At 41.4% G+C, this 14401-nt stretch overlaps 1 protein-coding gene across 8 annotated transcripts in view; it reads left to right on the top strand.

Moving 5' to 3' along the window:
• RNF44 (ring finger protein 44) overlaps nucleotides 1–14401 on the top strand; it is a 59529-nt gene that overhangs the window by 19691 nt on the left and 25437 nt on the right. For 4 of the 8 annotated variants that reach the window (XM_025173799.2, XM_025173800.2, XM_025173795.2 and 1 more), the window contains exons 2-3: nucleotides 10433–10611; nucleotides 11660–11888. In XM_025173799.2, coding sequence (XP_025029567.1) covers nucleotides 10508–10611; nucleotides 11660–11888 — 333 coding nt within the window. In that variant the 5' untranslated portion in view covers nucleotides 10433–10507. Of the gene's footprint in view, nucleotides 1–4786; nucleotides 4849–10432; nucleotides 10612–11659; nucleotides 11889–14401 lie in introns of all 8 variants that reach the window. The other 4 variants (XM_025173796.2, XM_025173798.2, XM_025173802.2 and 1 more) reach the window with 3 other exon arrangements.

Raw genomic sequence — 14401 nt, 5'->3', positions numbered from 1 at the left:
GACTGCAGTTCCCATAATTCCCAGCCAGCTTTTCTTTGAGAAGGATGGTCCCAGTACACCTGGAGGGCACCAGGCTGGAGGAAGCTGTTCCACTATAATGCTCCATGCTGTTATTCTGAAGATTTTTGCTAGTTGACATAGCAATGCTGATCAGTGAAAATAATTGCTTAATTGTGTCAGTTAACTCTACTTGAAATGGAAAGCTTTTATAGCAATGGCTAGCCAAGGAATGTTTAGATGAATTGACACATTGTTAGTTGCCAGACAGTTTTGAACGATGGAGTCAAGGCTTTTTATTTGTCATTAGTAGATGCAGTAGAGTTGATAGTTATGATGATAAAAGTGCCTTCTCCCAACTCTAGGTCTCCTGCTGAGTGTCAGCCGATAAAATTATTTGAGTTAGGTGCAGTGTGACTTCTGTTCCACTTTGAATGGAAGAGAAAAATACCTTGGGCATGTGCAAATCTTTTCCTTTGCATTTATATGTTTAAAACAGCCCTTTAAATTGTGGAAGTTCCAGAGAGAGTTAGGGTTTAGGTGTTTAGGTGGTGATACATTTGCTATCCTTAGGATGTCACAGTCATCACAGAACCTAGCCAATCATAGCTGATTTCAGAAAAGCTAAGCAGAGTTGGACTTCATTAGTTGTTGGATGGGAGACCTCCATGGAATCTCAGGGCTGTAGGCTGATTAGGAAGCCAAAAAAACATCTGGGGAGTAGGCGGTGGCAAACCACTTCTGAACAGTTGCCAAGAAAATTGCATGAATGTCTCCAGAAGCCACTAGCAGATGAACTGCATTTGAGTTTTACTTGTTACTTTTAAGGAGACACAAGAGTCTTTTAAAAAAAAATTGTGAAAGGGTTCATCTGCTTTCTTGTAAAATTGCTTGCTGAATATCCCACCCTATAATTTAAGACAGAACAAGAAACAGTAACTTAGGTGGAAAATGGACAATTGAAAGTACAGATAGTTAGAAGTGATGGCAAATAACAAATGTTGTGATTAATCCAGAGATATATTGTCCATCATTTGAAGTGTTTGCATAAACTTTGAGAAAAATTATCTAATCCATTAACCTACCTTCTTTTTATTAGTGCTACTAAATCAGTATTTTTTCTAAGTTTTCAGAATTGTGAAGCAATTTGTTCAGAGTGTAGATCCTTAATGCTGCTTCAAGTCATTTAGAAAAAGATCTGCTCCGAAGCAGGAGAGAAGATTTTTGAAGTTTTGTTCACGCATTTATGTTGGCTAGCTTTGACGTTTCTCAAGAAGAGTTTCATAAGCAGAGCCAAAGCCATTTGTATCCACCCAATGCACAGGTTTCTCTCTGACTACAGAACTCTGTTTGGCACACACGTATGAATACATGGGGATAATTATTTATTATTATATGCTGAAAGACGTTTTTCTCTGTGCATCTCCCACTACATTTAACAAGAAGACCCATGGAGATACAGAGCAGTCTTATGAATGATATATCTACTAGGATTTTTCTTACAGTACAACTTCTAACCACATTTTACCCACATAGATAAAAGGTGTTATTTCCTGTTGCTGCAACTTGTTGGCCATTCCTGAGATTGGAGAGTGGGAATTCAGAATGCTAGTGGGACATTTTATTTATTTATTTATTTATTTATGCATGCATGCATGCATTTTAGGTTACTTTCTGAAAGTGAGTTTCCAAAGCAGTGTTCAGTTAACAATTACAACTGATTAATAGAATAATTAAAATGCAGTTTGAAAAGCATTCAGATTTTTCTCAAAACTAAAAACAATCAGTACTGAAGGAGTAAAGGAGTAAACTCACAGTGGCAGATATTTTAGGTGTTGAATTTGTTTTTTAATTTTCAAATTGACTTGAAATGAATCTTGATTAAGTGGAAGAGAAAAGTGGTGTTAAATAAAACCTCAACAAAAATTGAGACTCTTTACAATAGTGACAAAGGGGGAGATACCTTCCTCAGCTCAGGGCCTATAACCAAGAAAGGTTGTTTTTTATAGAAATACCACCTAGTATTGATGCCTTCCAAATGAAAGGTAAACTTTCCTTCAAGTTGAGCTGGGGTCCTGATAACCTCATGGTCACATCTACAGAGGTACCTCGATTCACGAACTTAATTCGTTCCACGATTCTGGTCCCGAGCTGAATTGGTCGCGAACCGAATCAAATTTCCCCATAAGGTTCAATGTAAATAAGGTTAATCTATTCTGAACTATGTTTTTTTTTTTAACCACAAAAATATGAAAAAGTACAGTACAGTATGAAGAGAGAGAACACTAACCTTGCTTGAGACGACACCAAAAAGCTTCACAGCAAGTGTCTGTTTGTGGCCGTGATCTCGCCTAGAGGAAGCCACGACCATGTGTCAGAGCAGGGAAGATGGCCGCAGGTCGTGTTCATCACCCGATGCAGAATTCACGAACGGAAGCAAAAATTTGCAAACGCTGCTGTTCGCAAACTGAATTGTTCGTGAATAGAAGCGTCTTGTGAGAAAACTGTCATGTGTGACCTGGGGATGATGGCCTAATGTGGCCAGCAGCTGCCTTGCAAAGGGCCAGGCAGGGCATGCCTTGGGAGCAGTGGGAGCAAGAAGATGTTGAAGGTCAGAAGATGTTTGTGGATGTCCTGTGGAGGGATGGGGATGGGGCATCCATCCCAGCCCTCCTCTCTCAGCTGCATTTGATACCATTGACCATGGCATCCTTCTGGATCAGTTCTGGGGGTGAGGAGTGGGGGGCGCTGTTTTGATGTGGTTCTCATTCCTCTGTGGCTGGTTCCAGTCAGGTTGGGGATGGAGGGAGAGGTCAGTCCTTGGGCCCATGCAATGTGGGGTATCTTAGGGCTCCCTCGTTTTTAACATCTACTTGAGACTGCTGGAGGAGGCCATCTGATGGGATACAGTATCAGTATGCTGATGATACTCAGTCATATATCTCCACTGCTGAGCAACTAAGCAGTGCTGTTCCAGTGTTGGCCGAGTGCCTGGAGGCTGTAAGGGTTTGGATGAGAAAGAACTGGCTCCAACTCAGGATGGAGTGGTTCTGAATTTTTGGTTCTCCTGAATCTGGTGAGGCGTCATTTTGACTCTTGCTGGGGTAGTGCTCCTCCGGCAGAGCTGATGTGCAATTTGGGAATCCTACTGGACCTGTGACTACTGTTTAAAGAGCAAGTGACAGCCATGGCTGGGGGGCCTTTGTACACATTCATGTTATGTGCCAGTTGCACCCATTCCTGGACTGGGAGGCCTTGCTCTTAGTCACTCATGCTCTGGTCACTTTCTGGTTGAATTATTGCAACGTATTCTATGTGGGGTGACCTTGGAGACCATCCGGAAATTACAACAGGTCCACAGTGCAGCCCATATTATACCACTGCTGCATGAGTTGCACTGGCTTCTGGTTACTTTCCAGGTGCAATTCAAGGTGTTGATTAGCACCTTTTAGGCCCTGAATGGCACAGGGCCAGGTTACTTGTGGGACTCCCTCTCCCTGAAGCTATCTGCCTGTTCGAGTAGGTCCGATAGGGTGAGTGTGTTCCAGGTCCCTTTCCTTAAATGTAATCTGGTTGGAATTGTACCTTTTCTGCAGTGAGCCCTGCTCAGTGGAACACCCTTTCCCCTAAGATCTGGCAGGCCCCCACCTTCCTACCCTTCTGGATGGCCTTGAAGAGCTGGCTTTTCCCACAGGCATTGGGGTAGGGTGTGCCGCCAGCCCAGTAAAGTGGAATGTTGATGTGTGGAGCATTTGCCTTTGGGGCATCAGGCATTTTGGTTATGGTTTTTATGGTGGTTTAGTGTTTTTATTGCTGTTTTGGGAGTCTCCCAGGTTATGGTATATAAGATGAGCAGCCATATAGCTCTTATATAAATAAATAATGGGGATCATAAATGAAAATTGGCCATCGAGGTCAGAATTCTGGGTTGCATAACTCTATATTCTGTGCACTTAATTTTTATATTCTCTGCATACTTATCATCAAACCTTGGCTATAGAGATTTCCATGATTTTTATGGCTGAAACTAATACACTCTGTATGTACATAGTTAATGAGTATGATGAGCCTAATGTGGACATGACATTCTGAATTTCAGAACATAGCTAGGGTCATGCCTGTACTCATTAAGGACAAAATAAAATTGCAGAACTTAAATTCCAAGAATATTAGAGAACACTAGAAGACTGAGGGCATTGAGAACAGCATTTGTTAAGTTGTAATAAGAAATGCACTTGCATTGTATTATTCAATGAAGAAGATCCACATATTTCCAGTAGAAAGTGGAGATATGGAGATTATGTTTTAAGGGAAAGAGAACCATTTTGTCTTTGGGTCAAGAAATGAGAGTACAGTAATCAGCAATAAAGGGATTGAGGCTGAATTTTAAGACTGAATGGGTCTTGGAATTTACTTTTCCCAGCTCTAATCCTAATTGGACACTTAACTATTACATCACAATAGCTTTTTTTCTAGATGTGTTCACTGGTACGTGCAGACCTAAAATCCCTTTTCCTGATAATTTCACTCCTCCTCCCATTTGTTCATTTTAGGTTGTATGTAATACAGTTATTTACTGCAATCAGTACTGAATCAAAATGGCAAAAAAGATATTGAAACATGTCAAATGAATATATGTGTGAGAGAGAATGGAAAGAAACTGTTTTGTTGGTGAAGATAGATAATGTCAGTTTGGTGCCCAGAGACTTCTGAAGGTTCAGTTTGAAGTTGACCAAGCTTTCTCTTAACTTGCTAACAGGTTCTGTATTTCCCCATCTTTTTTCTCAAGGAGCTGCATAAAACATCAGCTTCCTACTAGATGAGGAGTTAATGAGCTAACTCTCCATTCAGGTATGTCATATGAGGCAGTACTTACAAAATAATTTAAAACTTGAAGTTTCTTGCCATTTGACACTTGAAAAGTAGATGATTGCCCCCCCCCCCGCATCCAACACATTACGTTTGGTTTCAGAAGGGCAAACTTTCAAAAAATGAGGAGATTGGTAGAGATAAAGTTAAAAGGGACAGTCAAGAGGATCGATTTTTTTCCACAATGCTTAGAAATTATTCAAAATTACAAAAATAAAATCATAGTTGGAATATATACATTAGATGAGGAAAGATTCCATAAAGTCCAAGTAAACAACAGAGTGGCTAATGAACATGGTCGACAATGCTGTTGAAAGAAAATAAACTCCCTTCAAAAAATTGAAGTCTTGCTCAAATGAGAATAAGAAACATAAACTGCCAAAAGCCATAGGAGGAGTTCTATCAAGCTTCAAAAGACAGACTTTGAAGAACATATAGCAAACAGCATTAGACTAGACAATTTTTTAAAAAATATATTCAGAATAGGAAACTGAGCTGGGAGGTTGTTGAACAATGGGCATGTTAAAGATGGGCTAAAGGAAAGCAGGGAAATACTAACAAAACTAACAAATTATTTCTGCCTTCACTGTTGAAAATGTAGGACCAATATTTGTGCTTAACTGGGCTTTTTTATTAGGAAAATCAGATGGACTGAGACAAATAGGGGTAACAAGGTAAAATTTTACGCCAAACTAAAATAAACCTCCAAGTCAGACAGTATTCATCTAAGACTTCTTAAAGAACTTAAAATTGAAATTGCTGGACTTTTCATTCAAAAAAACCAACTTCTCTTTAACATCAGCATCTGTTCCTGAGGCCTAGAAAATTATTCCTGTTTCAAAAAGAAGAGTTGAGGGGAAATAAAGGAAACTACAGGTAGTCCTTGCTTAACGACCACAATAGTGACCAGAAAATTTGTTGTTAAGCAGGGTGGTTGTTAAGTGAGTCACGCCTGATTTTATTACCTTTCTTGTAGCGGTCATTAAGGGAATCACATGGTTCCCCATTGATTTTGCTTGCCAGAAGCTGGCTGGGAAGGTCGCAAATCGTGATCATGTGACCCTGGGACACTGCAAACATCAGCTGCGAGCTGGTTGCCAAACACCTGGATCATGATCACGTGACCGCGGAGGTGCTGCAGAGGTTGTAAGTGCAAGGACTAGTTGTAAGTCCCTTTGTTCAGCACCATTGTAACTTTGAACAGCTGCTAAACAAATGTATAGGCCAGTTAGATTAATATCTCTGTGTGTGTGCCTTTGAGAATGTTGACTCCTGGTGACTGCCTAAACAAGTCTCTGTAGTTTTCTTGTCAAGGTTTTTCAGAAGTGGCTTGCCCTTGCCTCCTTCCTAGGGCTGAGAGACAGACTGGCTCAAGGTCATCCAGCTGGCTTTGTGCCTAAGGCGGGACTGGAACTCATGGCCTCCTGGTTTCTAAGATGGTGCCTTAATGACTATACCAGATTGGCTCTTTCTAGCATTTTCTCTAGCATTTATTTTCTCTAGCATTTTCAACCATTTCCCACAGATTAGATGTTAATCTAATCTGTGGGAAATGGTTGAAAATGCTAGAGAAAATAAGCAAATACATAGCACTGCTGAAAATGGCTTGGCTTCTGCAAAGGTCTTTTTTTATCAACGTTCTAGACTTTTTGGAGAGCATCAGAAAGCATACCGCCTTTGTAATATCAATAGATATTGCCTACTTGGATTTTCAGAAATCCAAAAATGAACAAAAACTCCCTCAACAAAGCTCCTCGCCCAATGTAGCTGTCATAAGAGGATAGGTGTTCTCATAGATTGGCAACTGGCTAGAAAAAAAGGAAATAGAATACAGATAATTCTCATACACTGCGTGCACATTTATTAGGCAAGTTGTATTTTTGAGGATGAATTTCATTATTGAACAACTACAGTGCTCTCGGTCAATCCAAAATGTTAATAAACCTCAAACCTGAATATTTAAGAAAGTAAAAGTGAGGTTTTGGCTTTCTTAGGAGCATATCTATGTGTGCACAATTATTGGGCAACTATGAGTATGCAGAATTATTATGCAACTAAATGAAAAACGAAAATTCCCCCATCTCACTCGTTTGTTTTCATCTGTTAAAGTGAGAATAATAAACAACTCAAAATTTACAAATAAACATTTCTGACATTTCAAACAAAAAATCAGTGACCAATATGGCCACCCTTCTTTGCAGTAACAGTCATAAGCCTTCCATTCATGGAGTCTGTCAGTTTCTTGATCTGCTGACGATCAACTTTTTGTGCAGCAGCAACCACAGCCTCCCAGACCCTGTTCAGAGAGGTGTACTGTTTTCCTTCACCGTAAATCTCCCGTTTGAGAAGGGACCACAAGTTCTGAATAGGGTTTAGGTCAGGTGAGGAAGGGGGCCATGTCATTCTTCTTTCATCTTTGAGGCCTTTACTGGCTAGCCACACAGTGGAGTACTTCGATGCATGCGATGGAGCATTGTCCTGCATAAACATCATGGTCTTCTTGAAAGATGCAGACTTTTTCCTGTACCACTGCTTGAAGAAAGTGTCTTTGAAAAACTGGCAGTAGGTTTGGGAGTTGATTTTGAGTCCATCTTCAACCTGAAAAGGTCCAGCTAGCTCATCTGTAATAATACTAGCTCATACCAGTACCCCACCTCCACCTTGCTGGCGTCTGAGTCGAAGTGGAGCTCTGTACCTGTTACTGATCCAGCCATGGGCCCATCCATCTGGTCCGTCAAGAGTCACTCTCATCTCATCAGTGCATAAAACCTTTGAAAAATCTGTCTTCAGATATTGGCCCAGTCTTGCCATTTCAATTTATGTGTCTTGTTCAGTGGTGGTCGAGTTCCAGCCTTCCTTACCTTGGCCATGTCTCTGAGCACTGAACACCTTGTACTTTGGGCACTCCAGGTAGGTTGCAGTTCTGGAATATGACAGCACTGGAGGATAATGGGTTCCTGGTAGCTTCACGTTTGATTCTTCTCAAATCTTTGGCAGTTAATTTGCGTCTTTTTTTCTCAACACGTTTCTTGAGACCCTGTTGACTATTTGCAACAAAACGTTTGATGGTTCTGTGGTCACGCCCCAGTATCTTAGCAATTTCAAGAGTGCTGCATCCCTCTGAAAGACTTTTTACAATTTTTGACTTTTCAGAGTCAGTTAAATCTCTTTTTTGGCCCATTTTGCCTGAGGAAAAGAAGCTGCCTAATAATTATGCACATCTCGATATAGGGTGTCGATCTCCTTAGGCCACACCCTCCCTCATTACACAAATACACATCACCTGATATGCTTATATCCAATAAGCATTCAGGTTTCTACAGCTTGGAGGTGGAAAATATGCATAAAAATGATGATATGGTCAAAATACTCACTTGCCTAATAATTGTGCATGCAGTGTACTGGCAAGATGAGTAAAGTGGGATTCATGTTGGGACCTGTTTTTTTAACTTGTACCTAAAGAGGGGATTAAATTATGAACTCACATCTTTGCTTACGATGCAACAATAACAACAAAGGCTTGAGAAGAGTTCTAAAAGGTTTCTTCAGACTCTGTGAATGGGCTTCCAAATAGCAAATATGGTTCAGGATGAACAAATGCAAAATAGTGCATGCTGACATGAAAGATCCAAGCTTCATCTGTACCTTAACAGGACCTGAACAGATAGTAACTTGACCAGGAAAGAGATTTTGGAGTCAAGAGGTAACAACTTGAGGAAAATATCAACCCTCTGTGCAGGTGCTGTAAAAAAAAAAAAAAAAAGCAAATGTTATGCTTGGAATCATTAGGAAGGAAATTGAAAATAAAACTGCCAATATAATAGTGTACTGATACAAATCTTAAGTGAGACCTTACTTGGAGTATTGTCTATGGTTCTGGTTACCACACTTTAAGAGAAGATGCAAAAAGGGCAAATAAATTGTTAAGGATTATTATTTATTAAGCTGAAGCCCCTCTCCTCTGAGGAAATATTATAGCAACTCAGTCCAGTCTTTTGATCACAATGTTAGAACTCGAGGTCATCCAATGAATAAATGCAGGGTGATTCAGGACTAACAATGAAATGCGGGTTTTTTTTGCACAGTACATGGTTAAACTGTAGAATTCACTGCCAGCAGTTGTAATGGTATCTAATTTGAGTGGTTTTAAAAAGAGTCTGAAGAGGTTTGTGGAGGATAGGCTCTATCTTCTAATATTGATGATTGTATATCACCACCTGAATCATAGGCAGCCTACCCTAAAAGATGATTGCTGGGTAAAGTGACATTAGAATATCAGTATATTCTTATGTTTTTAAAATGAGGCTATGGATGTAGCTTCCTAGCATATGATACCTAATCCAGATTGTGCTGGAATAAATAACAGGCATGGAGCAAATCATGGTTATCATTGCAGAACTTTGAGGATTTGCTTTGCTAATATTATGTAGCAATTTCATTGTATGGTCAGACTTGATCTATGAGTTGTTCTGTTGGGCCGTTTGTCTTTCCCTCTCCAAAACAGTCACTACAAATGACCATTCCACTTGATCAACTTGGTAACTGTATATGAGATATACAATAAAAAATATCAAGTACAAGTAGTCCTCATTTAACCATTTGTTTAGCGACTGTTTGAAGTTACAATGGTGCTGAAAAAAATGACTTACAACCATCCCAGCGCCCCCTTGGTCATGTGATCACGATCCAGGCACTTGGCAAGCAGCTCGCACTTCTGATGGTTGCAGTGTCCCTGGATCACATGATCGCCATTTGCAACCTCGGGGGGCTTCCAAGAAGCAAAGTCAATGGGGGAAGCTGGATTCACTTAACAACCGCATGATTTGCTTAATGACTATGGTGATTTGCTTAATGACTGCCGCAAAAAAGGTTGTAAAATCGGGTCCAATTCGCATAATAACCACCCCGCTGAACAATCAATTTTCCGGTCCTATTGTGGTCATTAAGTGAAGACTACCTGTAAAACTGTATTAATGAATGACACAATCTAGGACTCAGCCTATCTTCTGTGCTGTTGCTATTGTATCTCTCTCTTAGGATATGGCTTCTATAATCTTCCCTCCTGAGTGAAAAATGTTGGATATCAGCTGGAAAGTTCTAAGTTTAAATCCTGTCAGCCACAGGTTTTCTTGGTAGCCTTGGCCCATTTGCTGTCTTTTATTTTAAGTTATGTTTCTTGGTTGTCCTGAGGATTAAGTGGGAGTGCTCTGAGCTTCTTAAAAGAAAGGAACGGATAAAATTGGATTCACAGCTAGATTTAATTAAAAGTGGTAGAAGAGAATGATAGGTAGGAAGCAGAAAAGGCAGAGAAATGAAAAGAACAACAGGTCAAAATTATTAGGGGTTAGATATTCAGGGAGAACTTTGAAATGGAGACCGTGTAATGTGAAGACAGGCTTAGCCTGTCGCTCAGTATGTGGAGAGCCTTTCACCATCTGCTGCTGTGTTGCAGCCTGCCAGTGATGTCCTGCTAGCATAACTGTTCCAGAGGCTGTTCTGATTTGAAACTTAAAACTCTTTTTGTTAAAGGGGCTGTGTTCAAATGCTGTTTCCTCGCTTTTTGCAGATCGCAAAGAACCAGCGTGGAACCGTGTTTGGAGTGTGAGGTCCAGCATCACCTTTTGCCTTGTGAACATCCCCAATGCGACCATGGGAACCGGCAGTGAATAGGCGGCCTCCTGTCCCATTTGACCAGCAACGATTCCTAGGGGAGAGCTGTAGCGATCCAGCATACCTCAGGAGAAGGTATAGCGCTTCACCTTTTAACTATGTTGATCATCAGTGCAAACCAGCATTCTCCTCATGGGCTTCAGGAAATTCAGAGGCTTGGTGTGCCTTCTTAAAACGTACCACAGAGATTCAGTTCTGCTGCATGACTGCAGATGACACCTCTAATTTTTAAAGAGTTCGTATGTAGTTTAAAACAGCAACACTAAATTCCATATTAAAGTAAATGTGAAATTTGCCTCAATTCTTGATGACTAGTGCCCATGTTAGCTTCTTGGCAACTTCATAGAAGTGTTTCATCACTGCCTTCTTCCAGGGTGTTTTTGGACTTCCCAGTCTAGTCAGTGGCTCTAGGATTTCCTTGCGGTCTCCATCTCAGTATTAAACAGGTCTACCTCTACAGCCCTCCAGTTGTTCTGAAATCATTCAGGGTCAGCTAGGTACTGTCACCTGCTGTGACTGCCTTCCATAACAACGCCAGTGTAGCACTGTTCGGTTTCTGATGAAAAGCTTTATGGATCTTCAACAAGAAATCTTTTATAGATCCACTGCCAAGTTGTTACAGTCGCATTACTATTGATATGGGACAGACATCAGAGATGGTTGGAAATAAACATTCACTCAGTGGATAAACCATCCATAGTAAACTTGTATTTCATGACCATTCCTACTTCTAGATAATGAGGTGATTCTGTCCAGTTGCTTGGAATCTTGTCATGTTGAGGAGGGTACCTGTGGAATGACATCTTAGAAACTGAGTGAGGTTGCAGAGCTCTGTGCATTTCTTCTCCTGGCATTTTCTCACTGTAGATTGAAGGAATGACACGTAGCAGAATCCTGGCAGTGGTGCTGTACAATCAGTATATTCAAATGCAGTGACAGCATTTGTGTCCTAATTTTGCTGCACGAGCAGCTGGTCCTGCCTTCACCCCCCTGTAATGTTACTATGTTGGCCTAGCCTTGACATTAAAAATCGGTGTATTCATAGCTAAGAGGTCAGCACAGATAAGTGGCCAGCCCCTAGGGTCACCCCTCTATATTTCTTTCCCCACAACTGGCTCCACAGCCCTCCTTTCCGGCACCACTGGGGCCGACGTGAGCGACCTCTACAAACTCTCCTAGCCCAGGATGAGAACTACTTGCACCCGGCTTTTTTCCAGCAGCAGCAGCCACAGCCACAAGTCTCTGTAGATGAGCACCCAGCGTATGTTCTGGCCACCACGCCACCACGAATGCTTCACCCAGCGGCACACGCATCCCACCAGCATCCATTCATGGTGGATCTCCATGAGCAGGTAAGGTGGATGTTGTGTCATAAATATATTTAGAAATCCTATGGCTGAAATATTGTTCCACCTACCAAGAAATGTTGGCTGACATTTGGAAGGGTCTGAGTTAGCCAAGGATAGTTAAACCAGGTAAGATAAACAGTTTCCCTTCTTATGCACTGAAAAGGCAAATGGTATTCTTGGATGTACTCAGGACTGAGCATTCTTTGAAAGCTTTTGCCTGTGAAAGTCTATACAGCCAAAAGTGTGAATCATTCTTTAAATCCTGTCTTTATGATACAGCAGTTAGTGGATCCAACTGTTGACTTAAAAGAATGGCAATCCAAGACCATCTGGGGGACATAAAACTGCTCATACAGGTGAAACTCGAAAAATTAGAATATCGTGCAAATGTTCATTTATGTCAGTAAGGCAACTCAAAAGGTGAAACCAATATATGAGATAGACGCATTACATGCAAAGCGAGATATGTCAAGCCTTACTTTGGTATAATTGTGATGATTATGGCGTACAGCTTATGAAAACCCCAAATTCACAATCTCAGAAAATTAGAATAGTGTGAAAAGGTTCAATATTCTAGGCTCAAAGTGTCCCACTCTAATCAGCTAATGAATCCATAACACCTGCAAAGGGTTCCTGAGCCTTTAAATGGTCTCTCAGGCTGGTTCAGTAGGAATCACAAGCATGGGAAAGACTGCTGACCTGGCAGTTGTACAGAAAACCATAATTGACACCCTCCATAAGGAGGGAAAGCCCCAAAAGGTAATTGCAAAAGAAGTTGGATGTTCCCAAAGTGCTGTATCAAAGCACATCACTAGAAGGTTATGTGGAAGGGAAAAGTGTGGAAGAAAAAGGTGCACAAGCAGCAGGGATGACCGCAGGCTAGAGAGGATTGTCAGGAAAAGGCCATTCAAAAGTGTTGGGGACTTTCACAAGGAGTGGACTGAGGCTGGAGTTAGTGCATCAAGAGCCACCACACACAGACGGATCCTGGACATGGGCTTCAAATGTCGTATTCCTCTTGTCAAGCCGCTCCTGAACAACAAACAACGTCAGAAGCGTCTTACCTGGGCTACAGAAAAAAAGAACTGGTCTGTTGCTCAGTGGTCCAAAGTCCTCTTTTCTGATGAGAGCAACTTTTGCATCTCATTTGGGAACCAAGGACCCAGAGTCTGGAGGAAGAATGGAGAGGCACACAATGCACGATGCTTGAAGTCCAGTGTGAAGTTTCCACAGTCTATGTTGATTTGGGGAGCCATGTCATCTGCTGGTGTTGGTCCACTGTGCTTCATTAAGTCCAGGGTCAACGCAGCCGTCTACCAGGAGATTTTGGAGCACTTCATGCTTCCTTCCGCAGACGAGCTTTATGGGGATGCTTTAGGGAGATGCTGACTTCATTTTACAGCAGGACTTGGCTGCCACACCGCCACACTGCCAAAAGTACCAAAACCTGGTTCAATGACCATGGGATTACTGTGCTTGATTGGCCAGCAAACTCGCCTGACCTGAACCCCATAGAGAATCTATGGGGCATTGCCAAGAGAAAGATGAGGGACATGAGACCGAACAATGCAGCGGAGCTGAAGGCCGCTATTGAAGCATCCTGGTCTTCCATAACACCTCAGCAGTGCCACAGGCTGATAGCATCCATGCCATGCCGCATTGCGGCAGTCATTGCTGCAAAAGGGGCCCAAACCAAGTACTGAGTACATATGCATGCTTATACTTTGCAGAGGTCCGATATTGTTCTATTTCCAATCCTTGTGTTATTGATGTCATGTAATATTCTAATTTTCTGAGATTGTGAATTTGGGGTTTTCATAAGCTGTACACCATAATCATCACAATTATACCAAAGTAAGGCTTGACATATCTCGCTTTGCATGTAATGCGTCTATCTCATATATTGGTTTCACCTTTTGAGTTGAGTTGATTTTAAGATGTTTACGCATTTTAAAATGTATGCACCAGAATCCAGCATATTTTTGATAAAAGCTGAGGAAACCAGAGTGGCAGTGGTGAAATTATAATCAGTGTAATGTGCAATCAGTACTTTAGGTATGCAAATCTTAGGGGAGAATCCATCCAGGTCCTTTAAATTCCTTATTCTTTGAACAATGAATCCTTCCTCACCTGTGTGAATACTATAACTTTGGGAATCTTGTTTCTACAGCAACATTCACACAGCTGCTCCTAGAATTCTGAAGGACAACTTCCATCAGGTCCAAGCACTTGGCCTTTGACTTCCCAGTTAGGTTTCTGTCCTGTTGATCTTGCTTATCCTTCTCTAGGTGAGGTGGTTCCTTCAGTGTCAAACAGTCCTTGCAGATAGCTTGAGGGCAGGCCTCTTTAAGAATCCATTGGTTTGCAGATATTGCTAGACTGTCATTAGAGACATCCATGGTAGCCAACAATTATGGGTGCCGTAATCCAGCAGGATGTATCTGATGAACCTCGTGCTTGCCATCTCTGCTCCAATACTCTGAAATATAGACTACATTTCTTTCATGCAAATATGT

The sequence above is a fragment of the Python bivittatus genome, unplaced genomic scaffold (assembly GCF_059951505.1).
Source record: "Python bivittatus isolate LINGU-HERP-01145 unplaced genomic scaffold, Pbiv_v1 ctg000080_np1212, whole genome shotgun sequence".
In the NCBI taxonomy this organism is placed as follows: domain Eukaryota; kingdom Metazoa; phylum Chordata; class Lepidosauria; order Squamata; family Pythonidae; genus Python; species Python bivittatus.
Note: the sequence above shows the minus strand (reverse complement) of the source record. Positions and strands in the feature narration are given on the sequence as shown.